General features: G+C 46.8%; 1 protein-coding gene and 1 non-coding gene across 3 annotated transcripts in view; one reads left to right on the plus strand and one right to left on the minus strand.

Annotated features, from left to right (window-relative positions):
* The window catches only part of PDE7A (phosphodiesterase 7A), a 112,994-nt gene extending 94,225 nt beyond the window's left edge, over window positions 1-18,769 (minus strand). For both annotated transcript variants that reach the window (XM_053249570.1, XM_053249569.1), the window contains exon 1: window positions 17,952-18,769. In XM_053249570.1, the coding sequence (XP_053105545.1) occupies window positions 17,952-18,089 (138 nt within the window). In that variant the 5' untranslated portion in view covers window positions 18,090-18,769. The remainder of the gene's footprint in view (window positions 1-17,951) is intronic.
* Window positions 18,770-19,202: 433 nt separating this feature from the next.
* Window positions 19,203-19,294, plus strand: TRNAY-GUA (transfer RNA tyrosine (anticodon GUA)). Its single transcript is given in 2 exon segments — window positions 19,203-19,239; window positions 19,259-19,294. It is a non-coding gene; the product is annotated as a tRNA-Tyr (tRNA).
* Window positions 19,295-19,754: the final 460 nt, after the last annotated feature.

Genomic DNA, 19,754 nt, shown 5'->3' on the forward strand with positions numbered 1-19,754 from the left:
AAAGGTGCAATATATAAAATTCAAAGTTTAGGTTGCACTTCATTCTATATTGGGGAATCCAGTAGACCAGACCTGCTCAACATAGGCCCCCCCCACCAGCTGTTTTTGGACTAAACTCCCATAATCCCCAGGCACAGTGGCCAATAGCCAGGGATTATGGGAGTTGTAGGCCAACATCTGCATGACAGCCGAAGTTGAACAGCCTTGTGGTAGACCATTAAAAGATAGATATAAAGAACATCTAGCAAATATGAGGTATTGTGCACAGAGAACAAGACCCTGGTCACTGCATATGAAGAAAAAGCATGAAGGCAAAATAGTGCCTACTAAAATATGTTTTGGGGCGACTGAAACCTACAAAGGAGAAAATAAATGAAGCATTATTTATAGAGAAACTGAGACATGGCATTAATGCTCGGGAGGCACTGTCTGATGCCATAAGCTTTATTAGCCTCTGAGAAGAATCAAGTGATTCCCCTTCTCTCCTCTCCCCACCCCTCCGCCCCCAGTCATGGAACTGAGTGTTATCACATCTAAGGAATTTAACAGCTGGGCAACGTTTTATCTGTGCTCATTTGTTTGTTTAACTGAGAATGGTGTGTTGCACCACAACATTTTATTTATGTATACCAACTTTTAGGTTTTTTTCCTTTTTTGTACAATAAGGAAGTCTTTTTGTTGAACAGTTATATGAATTGCATCGCCAACATATCAATTTATTTGTAAAAGAGATCAAGAGCAACCCATTTGCCCTCCCCCTCCACAATGTCCGTCACTAAATGATAATTCTGTCAAGTGTCCCTTGCCTGGCTCCTAGGTTTTGGGCTAGTTACTAGATCCAAAGAAAATTTGTGAAGGTCTGTCCAAATGGATCCACATTAGACACATCAGTACAGTCAAGGAACAGAGCACAGCCTGTAATTCTAGAAAAGCAATTTCAACATATTCAATCTTATCACCTGCTTGAATTCAAAGAAACCCATTTCTCCTGTGCTTTGATAGGCAGTAAGGCTATTCACATGAGTAGCCTAGCCCAGGCTAAGGCAGTGAGGCCACTCTCGACATTGCCCTCCCTCCAACCCACTTTTAACCTTGGCCTTTAGCTGAGTTTAAGGGTGCAAGTGCACCCTTAACCCTGGCATCAGGGTCCATGTGGATGCTCGGACTGCTTGCAGCCTGAGCAGACACAGAGAGGGATACCTAGAGTGCCCTTCTCTCGGGGGAATCCCCCAATTTGCACCACGCTCCTCACATAGTGCATTATGGGATTCCTAGAGACCAGGACACGTTGCCCCAGCCTCTGGAGATCCTTGCTGTTGGGAGCAGCACGGTCTGTGCTCCCACCAACATTCAACTATCATCTGGCAGGGGAGTAAGTTTTGTGCAGCATCCCTCCCCGCCCCCAGCTTTTAAAGCAGTCAAACCTTGAAAAGAGGTGTCTCTGGGAAACTATTCTTTTTACTGATACCATCTCATTTCTGTTTTGGCACAACTGATAAGGATTAATGTTATTCTTGAACAACATTGTTAACCCTCAGAAGGAACTGGGGTGAATCATACCCCACTGGACAAGGAAAAAAACTTAACACTTTGTTTTCAGTGTTCTGCAACTACACGTTCCAAGTCAAGCTCAATCTTAATGATATTAAATGCCCTGTAGTGGTTCATCCATCACCCCCTTTAATATTGTTTAAAATTGCAGCTTATACTAATATGGTTATTGGGGATTGCCAATCCCTATTCCCTGCATGGCAAACTGAAAGTACTATGCAGTTATGGTGCTAGAGGTTAAAGAGACCTCACAAAATGCTGTTGACATAATGTAAGCATGCTTTATGTCTACATACTTACACCAGATCTTGTCAGAAAGGAGCACAGAGGCTGAACACACATCTTTTCTATATTCATAATAGACAAGGTTCTCACTTTTCTCAATATCCTACAATTTTGGAAGTAAATAGTACCCTACGGGGTTAATCAACCCCTTTGTAAACCTGAATTGCACTAGCATGACTTAGAATCTTTAGAACTTACTATCTTCCTTGTGAACTATCAGAACCGGTTACTTAACCAATAGCTCTTTGCAGGTTTCATGTTGAACAAACTTAGCTAACTGAGCACTGGGGCCTGCCCAACCCTACATCATCTGCAAACCTGTGCAAGGAACCCAAATTAATGCATCTCAGCAGGATGTCAGCTTTCTGGCAACTCACAAGAGGGTAACCAGATGATCATCTAATTTCAGATGATTCTAATTTCTTCACATGAAATTATCTCTGCTCAAAGTGACTGGAAGGCCTGACAAAAACAATCAAAGTTCCAGAAGCCTATTGAAATCACCCTGGCTGGTTATAATGTTTTGAGAGGGCATTGCCAACATTTTACCCAGAGAAACAGAAACTTATCACTCCAGCAAGTCAGACAAACACAGCCTTCCATACTCCTGCTTTCACTTACATTTGGCTTCTTACAAACAAAGCAAGCATGGGAGAATAGCTTAGAAAGATATTTATAGAGGAGACCTCTAAATCAGAATTTGAGGGATTCAAGGACTTCTATCTTCTATGCACAGTGATGCTGCACTATCAAACAGATGAAAGCCATAGATCCGCCTGTATTACAATGCACCCAAAGGTGGTATGGACACTTGTAATCAAATGGTCTCCACCTACCCATGCAAAAGAATGATTCAGCACTGGCCAATGGTTTGAGAAAAAGAACCACCAGTAAAATCCCTAGAACCAAGCACTTCTAGAGACAACCCCTTAAAACAGTGGTTCTTACACTTTTTGATACTGTGACCCCCTAAAATATATAAAGCTATATGAGACACACACCCAGTTTAAAGCTACTGGCTGACATAATGACTAATGAAGTATAGAGCAGAAACATGCTGCTGAGGGTCAAGCAACTTGTTTTCAGCACAGCAGAGTGCTCCTGGAGCACAGGCAAGCTCCGAAAAGCTTTTTACTCTTGCACAAGAGTGCCCACGCTTTGGAAGCATGACAGGCTAGCATGGGGATTAGTGCTTCATTGATGTTAGGAGCACTGTGTTAGTCAGGATGTCAGCCATTGTTTGATTAGATAGAGTTAAACAAACAATTTTAGCATATTTCTATATGCCCCAAATTCACATCTCCAGGCAGTTTAAAATAAAACATTTACCTTTCAAATGAAGTAAATTGCTTGCTTGCTCCTACTTAGTTTTTCAAACCTGGGCTTGGTGTTTGAGACTGTCAATCTAATGTTGGGCTCCAAGTTATTTTCAATAGGTATATGCTTGTTAGAGCAGCTACCGAGGGAAACTCTGATTCACACACGGCCATCAAGCAAAGGGAATCAGTATTTTAATGGCTTTTTCACTTAATTCTTTATACTCAGGTTTTGTGAGTATCAGAGAAGCCAAGTAGTTGCTAGCTTCTGTTTCTGTCTATCTTCCCATCATCCCTGACTGTCTCCACATCTTGGACATGTTGGGTAAGTCCCTGCCCTATTGATAACTCCCTCCTGAGTTGTTTATAACCCTCAGGGAGGGGGCCCGGAGAGGGGGCCCCAGCCCCTAGTTTATGAACCCCACCTTAAAACATAGGGAGGGAATGTCATCTGCGTCGGCGCAAAGATGACCTCAAATCATAGCAGTACTCTACTACTTGTCAACTGTTTGTATCCCCAAGTCATACAGTGGTGAATTGTGCTAATTGTACTGCAATTATTTACCACAGGCAAGTTATGTTATTATTAGTTACAGTTCATTTTATGTTTTTCGTATGTTGTTCATGTCATGTGCCTTCTTTGTTTATTCCTTTCCAAATAGAGTTGAATAGTAAATCAGGTGTTTATTTATTTAACTTTGCAACTGGTGTAATACATAATGCAGCCCCCAGGTTTTTACAAAGTATGAGTAATTCTGGGAACATGTTACACCCCAAACCTTTGTACATTTGTAGTATCCCTGGAACACTATTTATGACCAAACCAGTTTGTAGAGATATTGAGAAAGGAACATTAGTCCTACCGTGAAGGGTTCTTTTCCCCTGAAGTAGGAGATCCTCATAGTGGGTACTGTACTGCACATGCCCGAGACAGGACTGGAACACGTGGTTGTTTTGTGGGCGTTACTGCCTCCTAGCCCAGTTCCAGGGCTGACGAGCGAGTAGAGTAGTAGTTCGTGGCAGGGTGGATTTGATTTAAATCACTAGCAGGGTGGATAAAAATAAAAAAAATCCGATTTAAATCAAAAAAATCTGATTTAAATTTTAAAAAATCTGATTTTTTTGATTTAAATCGGATTTTTTTTATTTTTATCCACCCTGCTAGTGATTTAAATCGTGATTTAAATCAGTTTGATTTAAATTAAATCCACCCTGGTTCGTGGAGAGAGCTCGGAGAAGATAGAAAAAAAACAGTGAAAGAAAATAGTTTACTGAGAAAACATACTAAAGACTATAAACCCTGAGGGTCGCCTCTGATCCCTGCCAGACAAGAAGTCGGTAGACTGATACCCGAAACCCCCATCTGGACTATAAGAGATACAGCTAGGGAGGGGCTGAGGATCTCCTACTTCAGGGAAAAAGAACCCTTCACGGTAGGACCAATGTTCCTTTTTCCCGAGTAGGAGATCCTCATAGTGGGACTTGCCCAAGCTGCAGGAGAGATGTCCCAGGGCTGGGAAGCTGTATCTCACAATACTTGTTGCAGAACTGTGCGGCCGAATGCCGCCTGGGCGTCAGAGAAGCCCGAGATCTTGTAATGTTTAATAAACGGTGTGAGCGACATCCAGGTTGCCGCTCTGCAGATTTCTTGGAGGGGAACGTGTGCTGCGAATGCGGCAGACGCAGCGGCACTCCTGGTAGAATGTGCCATTATGCCACCCGGTGGGGGGATGTTGAGAGCAGAATAGGCCAGGAGGATGCAGGCTTTGATCCATTTGGCAAGGGTGGCTTTGGAAACCTTCTTCCCCAAGGTAGGTGGGTGGAAGGATACAAAGAGTGCGTCTGAACACCTAATATCTCGAGTTCTGCGGATGTACATGCGCAGGGCCTTGCAGACATCTAAGTGGTTCCAAAGCTTTTCTTTTGGGTGTGTTGGGGAGGGGCAAAAGGAGGAGAGGACTATGATCTGCGACCTGTGGAAAACCGAATTAATTTTAGGTAGGAAGGTAGGGTCCAAATGTAGATGTACTACATCAGATTGAAAAATGCAAAATTCCTTTGCCGCAGAGAGCGCACTGAGCTCGGAGACCCTTTGGGCCGACGTAATCGCCACAAGGAAAAGGACCTTGAATGTCAAAATTTTCAGCGGAATAGAGGAAAGTGGTTCGAATGGAGATTTGGTAAGGGCGTTGAGGACTTTGTTGAGGTTCCATGAGGGGAACCTTCGGATTGGAGGGGGGGCTAGATTTGTAGCTCCCCTTAGGAACTTAAGAGATGTGTGGATGCAGTGAGGCTTGAGTGGAGCCCGAGGTCGAAATATGGAGGACCGATGCGAGCGCAGAGGCTTGTCGGCGGAGAGTGCTGGGACGTAGTTGTAGCTCTAGGCCAGATTGCAGAAATGCTAGAACTTCTGGAACCCCTACGGAGATAGGGTCCTGTAGACGTGCTAGGGACCATTTGCGGAAGGCTGACCAGGTGGCCTGATAGATCCGAATGGTGGACTGTCTTCTGGAGGCTAGGATGGTAGACTGAACTTGGGGAGAGTAGCCTTCAGCCTCTACGTGTGAGCGCTCAACCTCCAGGCGGACAGCTGAAGCCATTGAGGGTCGGGATGTAGGGTTGGTCCTTGACTGAGTAGGTCTTTCCGAGGAGGAAGAAACCATGGAGGGCATACTGCCATCTCGACTAGATCTGGAAACCACAGCCTGCGAGGCCAATGGGGAGCTACCAGAATGAGTTCTGCCTTTTCGAGTCTCAATTTTTTGATAACCTTCATTATTATTGACGTGGGAGGGAAGGCATAGAGAAGGGCTTTCGGCCATGGGGCCTGTAGAGCGTCGATTCCTTCCGCTAGGGGCAAGTGGTACCTGGAGAAGTAGTGTTGTAGCTGATGGTAGGCTGGGAATGCGAACAGGTCCACTTGTGGGCTCCCCAGCTTCTGGGCGATCTGACAGAATACTGCCGGATGCAGTGCCCACTCGCCTGGGTCCAGAGATGTGCGGCTGAGCCAGTCTGCTATGCAGTTGTCTTCGCCTTTCAGGTGTTCCGAAGAGATGGACTGCAGATTGTTTTCCGCCCATCGGAACAGGCGGTCTGTTTCCTTCATCAGCTGTCTGGACCTCGTGCCCCCTTGACAATTTATGTGGGCCTTTACGGTCACATTGTCGGTTCTGATGAGCACTAGTCGAGCCGCTCTGAGTTCGAGCCAATTGATCGGCCTTCTGGCTTCCTTCATGGACCAGGTACCCTGGGCCAGTTGTCCCTGGCAGTGCCCCCCCCCCCAGCCTGGCGTCCGTCGTGAGTATTACTCGCCGTAGTTCCGCCAACTGACGACCCTGACAGAGATTCGGTGATAGCCACCATTCCAGAGATTGACGGATGGGCTGTGGGATAGGGATCTGAATGTGGTGAACTGACATGATTTCGTCTTGCCACGGGAGCAGGAGCCACTGAAGGGGGCGTGAGTGCCATCTTGCCCACTGGGAGCATTCTAGGCAGGCTATCATGGATCTCAGGACTTGTGCCAGCACCATGAAGTCTTCTGAGTGTTTGTGTAGCAGTGGACGTAGTTGATTCCTGGTCTTGTCCCGACGTTCTGGAGGGAGGCAAATGGTTCCCCGTGCCGTGCCGTGTCGAATAGTGCCCCCAGGTGTATCAGTTGTTGTGAGGGGGTGAGCTGGCTCTTGTTCCTGTTGACCACGAAGCCATGGTCCCGGAGAGCTAGAAGCATGGTTTCCACGTCTTGGGTGGCTTGTGTTCTCGAAGGAGCTCGGAGAAGGATGTCGTCCAGATACGGGTGGGCTCGGATGCCCTGTAGGCGTAGGTGGGAGATAAGCGCTACCATTACCTTTGTAAACACTCTGGGTGCTGAGGAGAGGCCGAAAGGTAGGGCTCTGTATTGGAAATGTTCACCGTTGTATGCAAAACGGAGATACATCCGGGAGTTCGGGTTGATAGGGATGTGAAGGTAGGCCTCCGAGAGGTCGATGGAAGCTAGGAAGTCTCCCGGTTGGATGGCCTCCTTTATCGTATGTAGGGATTCCATCCGAAATTTTCTTTTCTGCACAAATTTGTTCAACGACTTCAGGTCGAGGACCGCCCGCCACGACCCTTCCTTTTTTGGTACCAGGAATAGGATGGAATAAACTCCCAGGTGTCTGTGTTCTGGTTGGACAGGCTCTATGGCTCTCATATGGAGTAGGTGTTTCACTGCCTGGGACATCAGAAGATGTTTGTGAGGGTTCAAAGACCTTGGTGTGGGGATGAATCGGTGTGGTGGGGTAGACGAGATGTCAATGGAGTAGCCTTCTGAGACAACTTGAAGGACCCAGGCGTCGGAGGTGGTGGACATCCAAGTGGTAGAGAAGTCTGCAAGCCTGCCCCCCACTGGTGTGGCGTCATTGTCTCCTATGTAGATTGGGTGGAGAGGAGAACTTGTTGAGTGCGCCTGAGGTATTGCCTCTCAAACACGGGCGCCACTGGTTTCTGTAAGAATCTCTGGTGTGTTGAGGCCTATGTTCTCTGTACGAGCCTGGTGGCTGGTAAGTTCTCCTGTAAGGACGAAAAGAGGAGTGTGAGCCGCGAAAGGATCTGCGGAAGTCTCTACGCAATGAAGGCATCGCCTTCTTTTTGTCGCGTGTTTCAACTAAAACCAGCTCGAGTGCCGGGCTGAATAGTTCTGCCCCTGCAAAGGGAGCCGCTGTCAGGGCCGCTTTGGATTTGTAGTCAACCTGCCATGTCTTTAACCAAAGGGCCCTATGGAGGGCCACACCAGCCACCATTGCCCTGGATGATGACTGTATGCCGTCTAGACTGGCATTGGCCATGAGGGCAGCAGCTTTGGCCATCTTATTGATGCCATGTCTTAGTTTGGGCAACTCAGGTGGGACCAATTTTACCAGGTCTTTAGCCCATAAAAGGGATGCTCTAGCGAAGATGGAATTGGTAGTAGAGATTTTTATGGACAAGGCCGAAGCCTCGTGTACTTTCTTTAAAAGCCCCTCTGCCCTCCTGTTCTCCTGTGATTTCAATTGTTCTTGACCCTCTGCATGTAGTATGGCCCCTGATACCAGTTGGGCCACGGGTGGGTCCACCTTAGGTACTGCCAGCAATTTAGAAATGTCCCCTGGAAGCTGATAATGCTTTTTGGGGGATTGGTAATGGGTTTAGCTGAGATTGGACGCTGCCACTCTGCGCACATCACGTTACGGAAGAGCGGGGGGAAAGATACCACCGGGGAGGGTGGTTCAGCGTTGGGGGAAACCTGCTGGTCGAAGGAAGAGGATGGTTCAGCTGGGTCCGCTGGAGTAACATCGTTGATTGTACATTTCGCTTTAGCCAGGAGGACCTCGAACTCGGCTGAGGAAAAAAGTCTAGTAGAGTTAGTAATAGGAGGTGGAATCTCCTCCTCAGACAGTTCCCCCTCCTCTTTGTCAGGTATTGAAGGGGGTGGGGAGGGGGATTCCACTTCAGATGATGAGACGGAGGGTTGTGGGAGGGTAGGATCAGGTGGAAGGGGGGTGGAGGAAGGGAGGGAGGTGGTTGAAGAACGGGATGTGGTCGGGTTCTGGGTCTCTTACGCCTCTCTCCCTCATTATCATTATCCGATGACGGGGAAGAGGAAGAGATATCTTTGTGTTTACGCTTGTGTCTGAGAGGTAATGGCCTTGGGAAGAAAAGGCCGCATTCATAGTCAGGAATAGCTCTGCGACGTGGGCTAGAGTCGGGTGACGAGGATGAGAGCTTGCCCGTGGCACGCCTCAGTCTCATTTGCCCTACAACAGGGATAGTATCCTGGGGGGAGGATTGGTTTTGTGCAGTGCAGTTAACAGACAATGGTGCCCCAGTAGTGGAACTCGGGGCTGCAATGGGGTCAATGGAAAATTCCCTCCTAAAGAAATCCCTTAACCATTGGGTAGCCCTGGGTGAGAAAGGGTCCTTACTCACAGTGTCCTGTTGCCTCTCCTGGGGAGTGGGGGAAGAAGCAGGCAGCATGGGGGGGAGTTGTGGGTTATTCGTTTCCCCCGCAATTTCTGGGTTCACAATTGGTTGTGGGTTAGGAGCTGTTACTGCACTCACCAGGCTCCGATCGCCCGCCTCCATAGCTGCACGTTTGGGAGGTTCCGCTTTTAGTTTGGCGCCATTTTTCGACGTTTGCACCTTTGATTTGCGGCAGACCGCCTGTATTAGTAGGCGTTCCCTAAGACGCTTCCTCCCTTCGCCCCAATTGTTATCTTTCTTCTTTTTCGTGAGGGCTTTTGTTGTAAGCAGATTAGTCTGCTGTGCCCCGGGCTGTTGCGACACTGATGCTGTCGCTTTAAGGGAGCGAGCTGAGTCAGAGGTGCCGGGCTGAGCCGTGGCTGCGTCTAGCTGTGAGCCCGCGCCGGCCGATGATGTTGCTTTAGCGGTCCGGGGGAGGGCGGGAACGCCGGGCTGAGCCACGGCAAAATCAACTTTGGAGCCCCCGCTGCCCAGGTACTGCAGCAGCTGTGAGGATTCCGACAGAGACCCTTGGAGGATCTCATCTGCGTGGGCGGGCTCCATGGAGGAGACGCCGACAAGGACACGACAAAAGGGAAAAACTAAAGTAAAACATTTAGCTGAGCCAATTGAGAATTGAAATAAAAAAAGGTGTTTTTGGTAGCAGAAAAAGGTTTTTGGAGCCAAAATAGTGGAGGCTGACCCCCTTCCCACCCTTGCACACTATCAGGAATGGTAATGAAGAAAGAAAGAATGAGCAAGGAGGAAGAAGACAGGGGGAAGAGTGATCCCCGAAGAGGAAAAAACTCACAGAGAAGCCTCCAAAGGCTGCCGTTAGAAAATGCTGAGCGTATAAGCAAGGAAAAGGTTTGGTAGAAGAACTCTCTCCAGTGCGACCTATCTCGAGCAAGACAGAGCTGGAACTGGGCTAGGAGGCAGTAACGCCCACAAAACAACCACGTGTTCCAGTCCTGTCTCGGGCATGCGCAGTACAGTACCCACTATGAGGATCTCCTACTCAGGGGGGAAAAATGGGAACTTGGTCTATTACAAATATAGATAAGATGCTGTGTGCTCAGCCTCTATGCTCCTTTCCCATAAAAAATGGAAACAAAAGGTTCTGGTCTAAGCATCAATAGACACAAAAAGAACAAAATTATGGTAACCTGAATTCATTGTTGGCTTTCAGGAGCGCCCTTAAAAACAATCTGTTTGGCCTGGCCTTCCAGGGTTTTTGAACTGTTTTAAATGTTTTAATTGTTAAAGGTTTTATGCTGCTTTTAAATTGTTCTGTAATGATTGTTGTTATAGGGATTGATCTGTGGATTTTATTTTTATTGTTGTGCACTGCCCAAAGCCATTGGATAGGGCGGTATATAAATGTAACAAACAAACCAGTATTTTGTGGAGTCTCCTTAAGCCCTAGCACCGTAAGCGCATAGCATTTTCAGCTTTCCATGAAACGCAATAGGGGTTGGGAATACCTCAATATCCATGTTGGCATAAAACAATATTACAAGGATCGGGTGGATGAACCACAACATGGCACTTAGCCTCATTATGATTGTGCCTGACCTGGAAAAGAGAGTTGCAAAACACTGAAAACCAAGTGTTATAATGCTTTTTCCTTCTCAATTGTGTAAGCTGCCATGAGACACTAATTTTTGGCAGTATAAAAATGTAATAAATAAATAAAAGACATGGTACAATCCACCCTGGTTCCTTCTGAGGGTTAATACACCAAGGATCGGATCTTGTCCTATACCATCAAGGCCCAAAGTATGTACAATTATGTTTGTGAAACATTTTAGTTACTATGCATTTTCCTTAACCTTTCATTTTTACATTGCTGAAGTAGTTTGGAGAATTGATGTAATGATTGTAACACAAGATAGTGAAAGCTCATCTGAATCGAATGGTGTGTTCTACTGTCCTGGGTGGTTTATATCATGCCAAACAAACATTTTTATCTGTCTGTCTATCTATCTAACATATTTGTATACCACCCATTACCAAAGTCTCTGGGCAGTTTACAACAAAACAAAACAAGAAATTTTAAAACAATTAAAACAAAAAAGTTCAAATTAAGATAACTAAACCATAAAAACTGCTAAATAGCTTAAAAGCTTGTTTGAAGAGATGTCCTTAGTTGTTTTCTAAAATCCAACAGGGATCGAACAGCTCTAATCTCAGCAGAAAGTGTGTTCCACAGTTATCACCAGATGAGTCGGCAGCACCCTCAGAACCTCGCTTAAAGATCTTAATAGGCGGCGGGGTTCATAATGAAGAAGGAGTTCTCTTAAATACCTTGGGCCCAAGCCATTAAGGGCTTTATAGGGAATAGGCAGCACTTTGTATTTTGCCCAGAAACCTATTGTTAACCTGTTTAGTTCTTTTAAAACCAGAGTAATATGGTCTCTTCAGGATGTCCCGGAGACCAATCAGGCAGCAGCATTCTGCACCAATTGCAGTTTCCAGACTACGTACAAAGGCAGCCTCACATAGTGTGCACTGCAATAGTCAAGTCTGGAGGTTACCAGCATGTCTTCCACTGTCTTAAGGTCACTCACTTCCAGGAAAGGGTGCAGTTGGCGAATCAGCCAAAGTTGACAGAAAGCACTCCTGTCCACCACCTCCACCTGAAGTATCAGAGAGGGTTGGGTCCAGAAGTATTCCCAAACTGTGGACCTTTTCCTTCTGGGGGAGTGTAACCTCATCCAGAACAAGCAGATCTAGCCCATTCCCCAAATTGCAACTCCCTACAATGAGCACCTCTGTCTTGCTTAGTTTAAGTCTGTTCGTTATCCCTCATCCAGCCCACTACTGCCTCAATGCAGGCATTTAGGGATATTATGCCATTGCCTAATGAAGCTGACATGGAAAAACAGATTTGTCATCAGTGTACCAATAACATCCTGCACCAAATGCCCCGATTATCTATCCCGCAATTTCATGTAGATGTTAAAAAGCATTGAAGACAAGATGGAGCCCTGAGGGACACCATACAAAACCTCTCCTTTGTAGAGCAACAGTCTCCAAGTAACACCTTCTGAAATCTGCCTGAAAAGTATGAGTGTAAACACTGCAAGGCAGTGCCCCCTGCACCCAGTCCTCTCAGGCTATCCAGAAGGATACCATGGTTGATGGCATCGAAAGCCACTGAAAGATCTAGAAGGACCAACAGTCACACTCCCTCTGTCAGTTCCCCTTTGGAGATTATCTATCAAGCTGACCAATGCAGTCTCTATCCCATAACCTGCCCGAAAGCCATTTTGAAATGGGTCTAGATAATCTGTTTCATCCAAGACTGCCTGGAGTTGAGAGGCCACCACTTTCTCAATCACCTTGGCTAATCACAGAAGATTGAAGACAGGCCTATAATTGCCTAACTCTGACAGATCAAGTGTAGGCTTCTTGAAAAGAGGTCTAATAATTGGCTCCTTTAAACAAGGGGGCAACCTACCTTCCCTCAGTGAAGTATTTACTATCTCAACCAGGCCTTCTCCAACAATCTCCCAGCTTGATAATATAAGCTATGTCTGACAAGGGACAGGAGAACAGGTGGCAGGGCGCATAGTTCCAAGCAGCTTGTTCACGTCCTCAGGAATCAAACGGAAACTGATCCAATTTTAACCACACAAGTTACTGGAAAGCCATGCTAAAAACTCTGCACCAAAAGTGGGATACAGGTCAGCTAAAATACAAGATATTTTATCCGCAAAACATTCATTATAAGCTTCACAGTGCCTAATTGATGGCTCCAAAGCCAGAGCGGAAGGGGCCTATTTAAGTCCCCTCACCACCTTTGACAATTCCACTGGACGCAAACCTGTGATCACAATACATGCAGCAAATAATAGCTTCTTTGCTGCACGTACTGCCAGAGCATAGGTCTTCAACTGTGCTCTGATTTGAAATCTATCAGATTAGAGTCAAGACCTTCTCCATTTGTGCTCTAGTCCAGTGTTTCTCAACTACCGGTCCATGGACCGGTGACGTCCATGAGGAGGTGAGTCCATGCTGGTCCATGAGGAATTAACTGGCGTCCATGCTGGTCCATGAGGAATTAAAACCCCCCCCAAAAACAATTTCGAGACAGTGAGGGCCACTGCCACCAGGAGCTCTCCGGAACTCATTTCTAGGCAAGCAGCCATCATGGCTGGGTTAACGCCCATTTTGCTTCCTCAGGGAGCTCACCCAGGCTCCGTAGATCCTGGGCAACCCACAGGCAGCCCCCACCAGCTCAAAATTTTTGGGGTGCCAGTGAGGGGGGACAACCCCTTTACTAACTGCTGGTCTGGGAAACTGCACACAAAGAATGTACCAGTCCATGACTCCAAAAAGACTGAGAAACACTGCTCTAGTCTAACTAGCCGCTTGAGCTCCCATAGTTCTTCTGTATACCATGGAGCTAATTTAGAAGTGGGTCGGAGGGAGCGCTTAGGAGTGATTGAGTATCATCCTAGTGAGCTCATTATTCCAGTTTTCTATCAGGGTGTCAAAAGGATCACTGGCAGAGCCCACATGGCCATGAATAAAATAGTTGGCCTTCACCCATGCTTCAAGAGCATGTGTTTATGAGGTGCACATGTTCAGGTGATAGCTGTGCCAACTCCCAGTTTCCAAGCTGAAAAATAGAGGGACTTGTGAATTGAAACTCATTGGCCTCTGAAATACATTGCGTTAACAATGCTTTGAAGAAATACAATGTAGAGTTACCAAAAGACAAGTCTAATAATACTTTCTTATTAACTGTATGAAGCTGAAGATTTTAAATATTTACTAAGTATCTCACACTTCCATTTCAAATACCGGTAGCAGTGTGCAATTCGATTTGACCTTGAAATGATTCAGATCAAATCGGGGGTAATTCACAGATTCTACCCTGAATCAAAACTCCTTGAAAAAAATTGGGTAAAATAATCAACCCCCACCCCACCCAAATTGATTTTGAGGCCCATTTTGCTGGGCCTCAATGGCACTCAAATCACCCAAATCAATTCAGGTGATTTGAGGGTGATTTGTCGAGGCAGTTGGCCAAGCTGTCTGTTTTCGACGAATCAGTTCGAGGGCTCTGTGATTCAATTCAATCTCAAATCAAATCACAGAACTTGAATCATGCACGCCTCCAATTTCAAAAGGAGATATTCAGTAGAATTAGTCTGTATAGCACCATTAATCTACAGAATTAGTCTGTAAAGTTACCATTTGCAATAATCAGGTGTGGTGATGTGCTCAGACTGGTTCGGAGGCCATTCTACAGGCCTCCGAACTGGTCCGGACAGGGGGTGGTCCGGTTCGGAACGATTGGGGTGGGGGGTTCCATTAAGGGCGGGGGAGGTTTTACTTACCCCTCCCGCACTTTTCCCACTCCAGCGCCGTATTTCTTTTACAAATCGGGCGGCAGGATACCTCCCTGCCGCCCCTTTCCCCGCTGGCTCCTTGTTCTGTTCAAATCGGGTGGCAGGATACCTCCCTGCCGCCCCCTTCCTCACTGGCTCCTTGTTCTGTTCAAAATCGGGCGGCAGGATACCTCCCTGCCACCCCTTTCCCTGCTTGGCTGCAAAAGGCTTCTTAAAGCCTTTTGCAGCCAAGCCTAGAAAGGGGCGGCAGGGAGGTATCCTGCCGCCCGATTTGAACAGAACCAGTGGGGAAAGGGGCGGCAGGGAGGTATCCTGCCGCCCGATTTGTAAAGGAAATACGGGGCCGGAGTGGGGAAAGTGCGAGAGGGGTAAGTAAACCCTCCCCCGCCCTTAATGGAACCCCCCACCCCAGTGCCGGACCACAGCTCCACGGTTCCGTGCACACCCCTAATCAGGTGCATGGTTCAGACACACTAAGCACTAATGCACCACAATTGTAAGCAATGTTAACAATGGATGTACAAATAAATTATGTAAATAAATACCTGCATTGACAGGTATAACTAAACCTTAGCACCACAACTGTAGCAAAATACTGACAAAACTCAATATGAATTCGACAAAGGCAATCTACTTAATTGTCCTCAATAAGGTTTCGTGTATGAAAATGTATTGGAAATTCACAGTACTTCCCATTAAAATCAGCAATGTTATGTCCAAGAAATAATATGCTCCTGAGTCCCTTACCTGAAACTAAGTCCCATTAAGATTTTTACAGATCTGAAACTAAAGTCTGTAGACATGCTTAGGATCAAGTAAAGATTTTTAGGGCTGAGATGCCAATGCCAATGTAGGCACTCCAATCCAGCTAAGAAGATCCACACACCTATCACTTGAAGATCACGACGCAAATTCAACGGTGCATTAGAATGCCCATCCATGTGGATGCTATGCATTGCATTACTTTTAACATATTTCATCTGCATTTTGGAGCATCTGGTCACATACAAATACCACCTTTTTAAAGCCTGATTAGAGTTAGATCAAGGAGCTTGTGTATTCTGGTTGAAGTGTTTAAAAGGGCTAAATGAGTGTGACACACTCGTCCACCACAACAGCACACCAACATCTACTTTATTTATTCATTTAAAATATTTATAACCTGCCTATCCAATGCAATACTGTTCAGGGCAGCTTAAGTTACAATAATAACATAGACAGATACAAGTAATAAAATTGATTTCTTTAAAAAAAGTTAGATTAAACACAATTATTAGGTTCAAATTAAAACTGAAAATTATAAAAAGCTGAAGAAGCTAAAGAACCTACAACATATAACAAAATAATGATATTGAAAAGTCTCCTTTAAAAGGTGTGTTTCAAGATGTTTTTTAAAAACAGTGAGGGAGGAAGCATGGCGAAGCTCTTCAGGGAGGGCATTCCAAAGCCAAGGGGCCACAACCAAAAAGGCCCTGTCTCTAGTCCCCGCCAACCAGATCTCTGTTAGTGGTGGGGTCATGAGCAGGGCCTGAGATGATGATCGGAGGGCCCTGGCAGATTCATATGGACGAATGCGGTCCGACGGGTACCCCGGCCCCAAGCGGTGTTTACTTTATGTTTTGAAAGTAGAGAAATGAAAGGGACTTATTCCTTTCCTCACCTACTATTTTTGTGTTCTAAACACCATAGCCTTTTTCCTTGCAGGGTTAAGTACATGTTTCCCCCAGTGGGATGCAAAATGCAGGTAAAGACCAGGAGGAAGGGGAATGGTAGGGGCAGGCAAAGGTTGAAGCACATCCTTTCTCCTTCTAAATCCTCTGCAGCTTATATCCTCATTTTAAAAAATAGGTGTAAGGATCTGTTTATAATGCATAGTTGACCCCTTAGTAGAAGAAAGTAAAGGTAAAGTTGTGCCATCGAGTCAGTGCTGACTCCTGGCGACCACAGAGTCCTGTGGTTTTCTTTGGTAGAATACAGGAGGGGTTTACCATTGCCATCTCCTGAGCAGTACAAGATTATAACTTTCAGCATCTTCCTATATGGCAGCTGCTAATACCAGAGAGGATTCGAACCCGCAACTTCTTGCTCCCTAGGCTCACTCCCTAGGCCTATTTCCCTGCTGTGTCATTAGGTGCTTCAGTAGAAGTAGTAGTAGTCATATAAAGGCTGTGTTTCCTCGAACTACTAGATGGTGCTTATTGTTCACTCCATACTTATAAGTAAATTCATATGACCCATTTAGATTTGTTTTAGTTCTTAAGACACTGGGCCAAGCACTCTTAATTCTGTTCTGTTTTCTTTTTCACAATGAATATTTCATAACTCACAAATTTTGTCAGAGGTCTGTAAAGGAAAAAGCAAAACCTTCAATGATTCCCTTCTGACTTGCAAAGACCATCCATATCCATGATACCAGTGAGAATACTGAAATAAAACTGTAGTTCACCCAATTTGGGAAATCCACAAGAATCAGAAAATAAACTCAAATTTATACAAATTTAAGGCAGACGCCTTAAAATTCAGATATTTTGTTACCATTTGCAGGGAAATCTCAGCAGACTGCATCAGGGCAATAACAGATGGGCAACCCAATCCTCAAAACATTTTGAAGAGAAGAGAGCCAAAAATGGCAACACTATTTTCCCTCACATTCCACCGCCTACCTACAGTTATTATGGTTAAATTCATTATCGTTCACTTTGAGATCCTTTAATATATTATGAATTGGACACACAATATGAACATTTTAAAAAGACATCTTTGACACCATTATTTAAAGTTTCAGTGGTTGAAAAGAGCACACAATAGTAAATCTATTTGGTCCTAGGGGAGGGAAACACTCTCAGAAAACATTTAAAGAATGAGTGCATCTGGCCAAAGTTACATCCCTTCTTAACTTTCCCACTGAAATTAATTAAACTTTAAATCAGTTTAATTTGGGCTACATCTTGCCATGTATAATTCTCATAACTACAGACTTTAATGAGGTGGAAAACTAAGAAGACACACAAGACATCACAAGCTACCCAGGACAATAAAAATCCAGTCAAATTAGACAATAAGCAGCAAACAGGGTCCCACCACCCTTTGCAGATAATCAGCAACAATCTGTAACAGTGGAATATATCGACAATCACCAAATCACAAACTGCGCTAGCTTTGGAACGATATCAAGTCAACAAAAACAAGACACACACAAAGAACACGTCAAAGGAATCCCTTATACGCTACGATTCCATTAGCACCCCGCGTTATACAGGTTACCAAAAATGAAACGAGACTAGAACCGAAGGCAGATGGTCTGTTTCGCAGAGACAAGAATTTTCTTTGGTGCATTTGTCGAAATCGCATTTATTTCGGAAACTGCTCAATCTCAGAGCCAAATCCTCCCCAACCCCGCCAGATTGCTGCACTAGAGAAATCGCGAGTAAGAGACTTTTAAAGGCTGCTGCCTCACCTGGGAGAGCTGCCTGGGGTTGGGGCAGCCAAACAGCGCGGAACTGGAGCTGAAGCTGATGGCCCCTCTGCGGCTGAGGACATGCTGAGGCACCGGCCTGTCCAGGGGCAGCACCGGCAGCTGATAGCATACTTCCATTGAAGCGGGGTCAGCGCTGCCGCTGCCGCCGCCTCACCTTCTGGGGCGCCCACAAAAGCCAGGCCAGGTCAGGCTCCCGGAGCGAGGCGAGGCCCGGCCCACCTGCCCCCCTCCCCGACCCCACGCGAGGAATGAGTCAGGACCGGGTCACAGACACACAGCCCGCCCCCCGCCCCACGGCGCTGAGAAGGCTCTCCTCAACGCCCGCCCGCCCGCCCTACACACACACACTCCCCGCCAACCAGCTCCGGGTTCTGTGTGGTTTTTGCCCCGCCGACGCGGTCCAAAGGATGGCTGACGGGGAAACGAGTAGCAAGAGAGGAAGGAGAGCGGCAGTAAGCCGCGGCTCGAGTCCCCAGACTCAGCTCCGCAGCGGCCGCGTGCCGCCGCTCATTCGCACGAGGGGAGCGGGCCAAGGCAACTGCTAACTGCGGCGGCGGGCTGGTTTGGGTGAGACACAACTCGGCTGCGGCAGCGCCGCTATTGTCCGGCACGAGGCGCGGCCCCGCGCGCGCTCAAGGGGAGGGGCCAGGTAGGGGCGGTTGGTCGTGGTGCTGCTGCCGCGGCGGCTGTGCTGGGAAAGGCGGAGGGCGCAGGCTGGCGGGGGAGGGAGAGCGAGTCAGTTGGAGTGCTGCACCTACAGGGGGCCGACCTTGCCCCTCCCGCCCCCACAATCAGCACAGGCTCCCCCCCCCCCACCCTCAGCGCGAGCGCCGTCGCCTAACGAGGCACACGAGCCAGAACGAACAGTGGGCGTGCTGACGGCGCGCGCGGCGGGAACAGCGGCGAGCCGTGCGTCGTGACGTCATTCACCTCTTCCCTTTCCCCTTCACCAAGGGGAAGAAGAACTAATAGGAGCTGGGTTGGCTGGGTCCCCTTTTCATGAGCTCCTTTCCAAGCTTTTTCGGTTTCCAGTGTACAGCGTGTTCAGAAAGGAGTCTTCTTGGGCTCTTCTTCCTGCGCTTTCCCTAAAAAGTGCAGGGGCGGGGGATTCAATCGCTGATCTTTATCTAACTCAAAGAGCTGAAAGGATATGCCGAAAGGTGGGGCAGAGATATGAGTATCCGGTATTCTCTTTCTCAAGTGTCTGCCAATGCCGGCTTCAATAACTCACCTTCGATAGCTCAGCTGGTAGAGCGGAGGACTGTAGAGGAAGCTTCCTTGTAGAAATCCTTAGGTCGCTGGTTCGATTCCGGCTCGAAGGAGATTACTTTTGGGAGCAGAGCTGGTCTTGAGGTAGCAAGTATGAATTGTCCCCTTTGCTAAGCAGCGTCCACCCTGGTTTGCATTTGAATGGGAGACTACATTTGAGCACTATAACATTCCCCTCAGAGGATGGGGCCACTCTGGGAAAGAGCACCTAAAGTTCCAAGTTCCCTCCCTGACATCTCCAAGAAAGGGCTGCAAGGGACACCTTAGAGAACCCGCTGCCAGTCTGTGTAGAGACAATACTGAGCTAAATAGACCAATGGTCTGACTCAGCTGAGTTCTCTAACCCTAGTCACCTTACCTGCAGCTTATTTCTGTCTCCTAACCCATCCCATCAGACCTCCTTTGTAAGATGGCTTGTTCTCCAACATCAGAATCTTAAGATGAATGCAGGAGATCTTTTCACATATTTTTGTTTTTTCATCCGTCCATCCATTTATTGCACTTGTGTACCAC

The sequence above is a fragment of the Hemicordylus capensis genome, chromosome 4 (assembly GCF_027244095.1).
Source record: "Hemicordylus capensis ecotype Gifberg chromosome 4, rHemCap1.1.pri, whole genome shotgun sequence".
Taxonomy (NCBI): Eukaryota; Metazoa; Chordata; class Lepidosauria; order Squamata; family Cordylidae; genus Hemicordylus; species Hemicordylus capensis.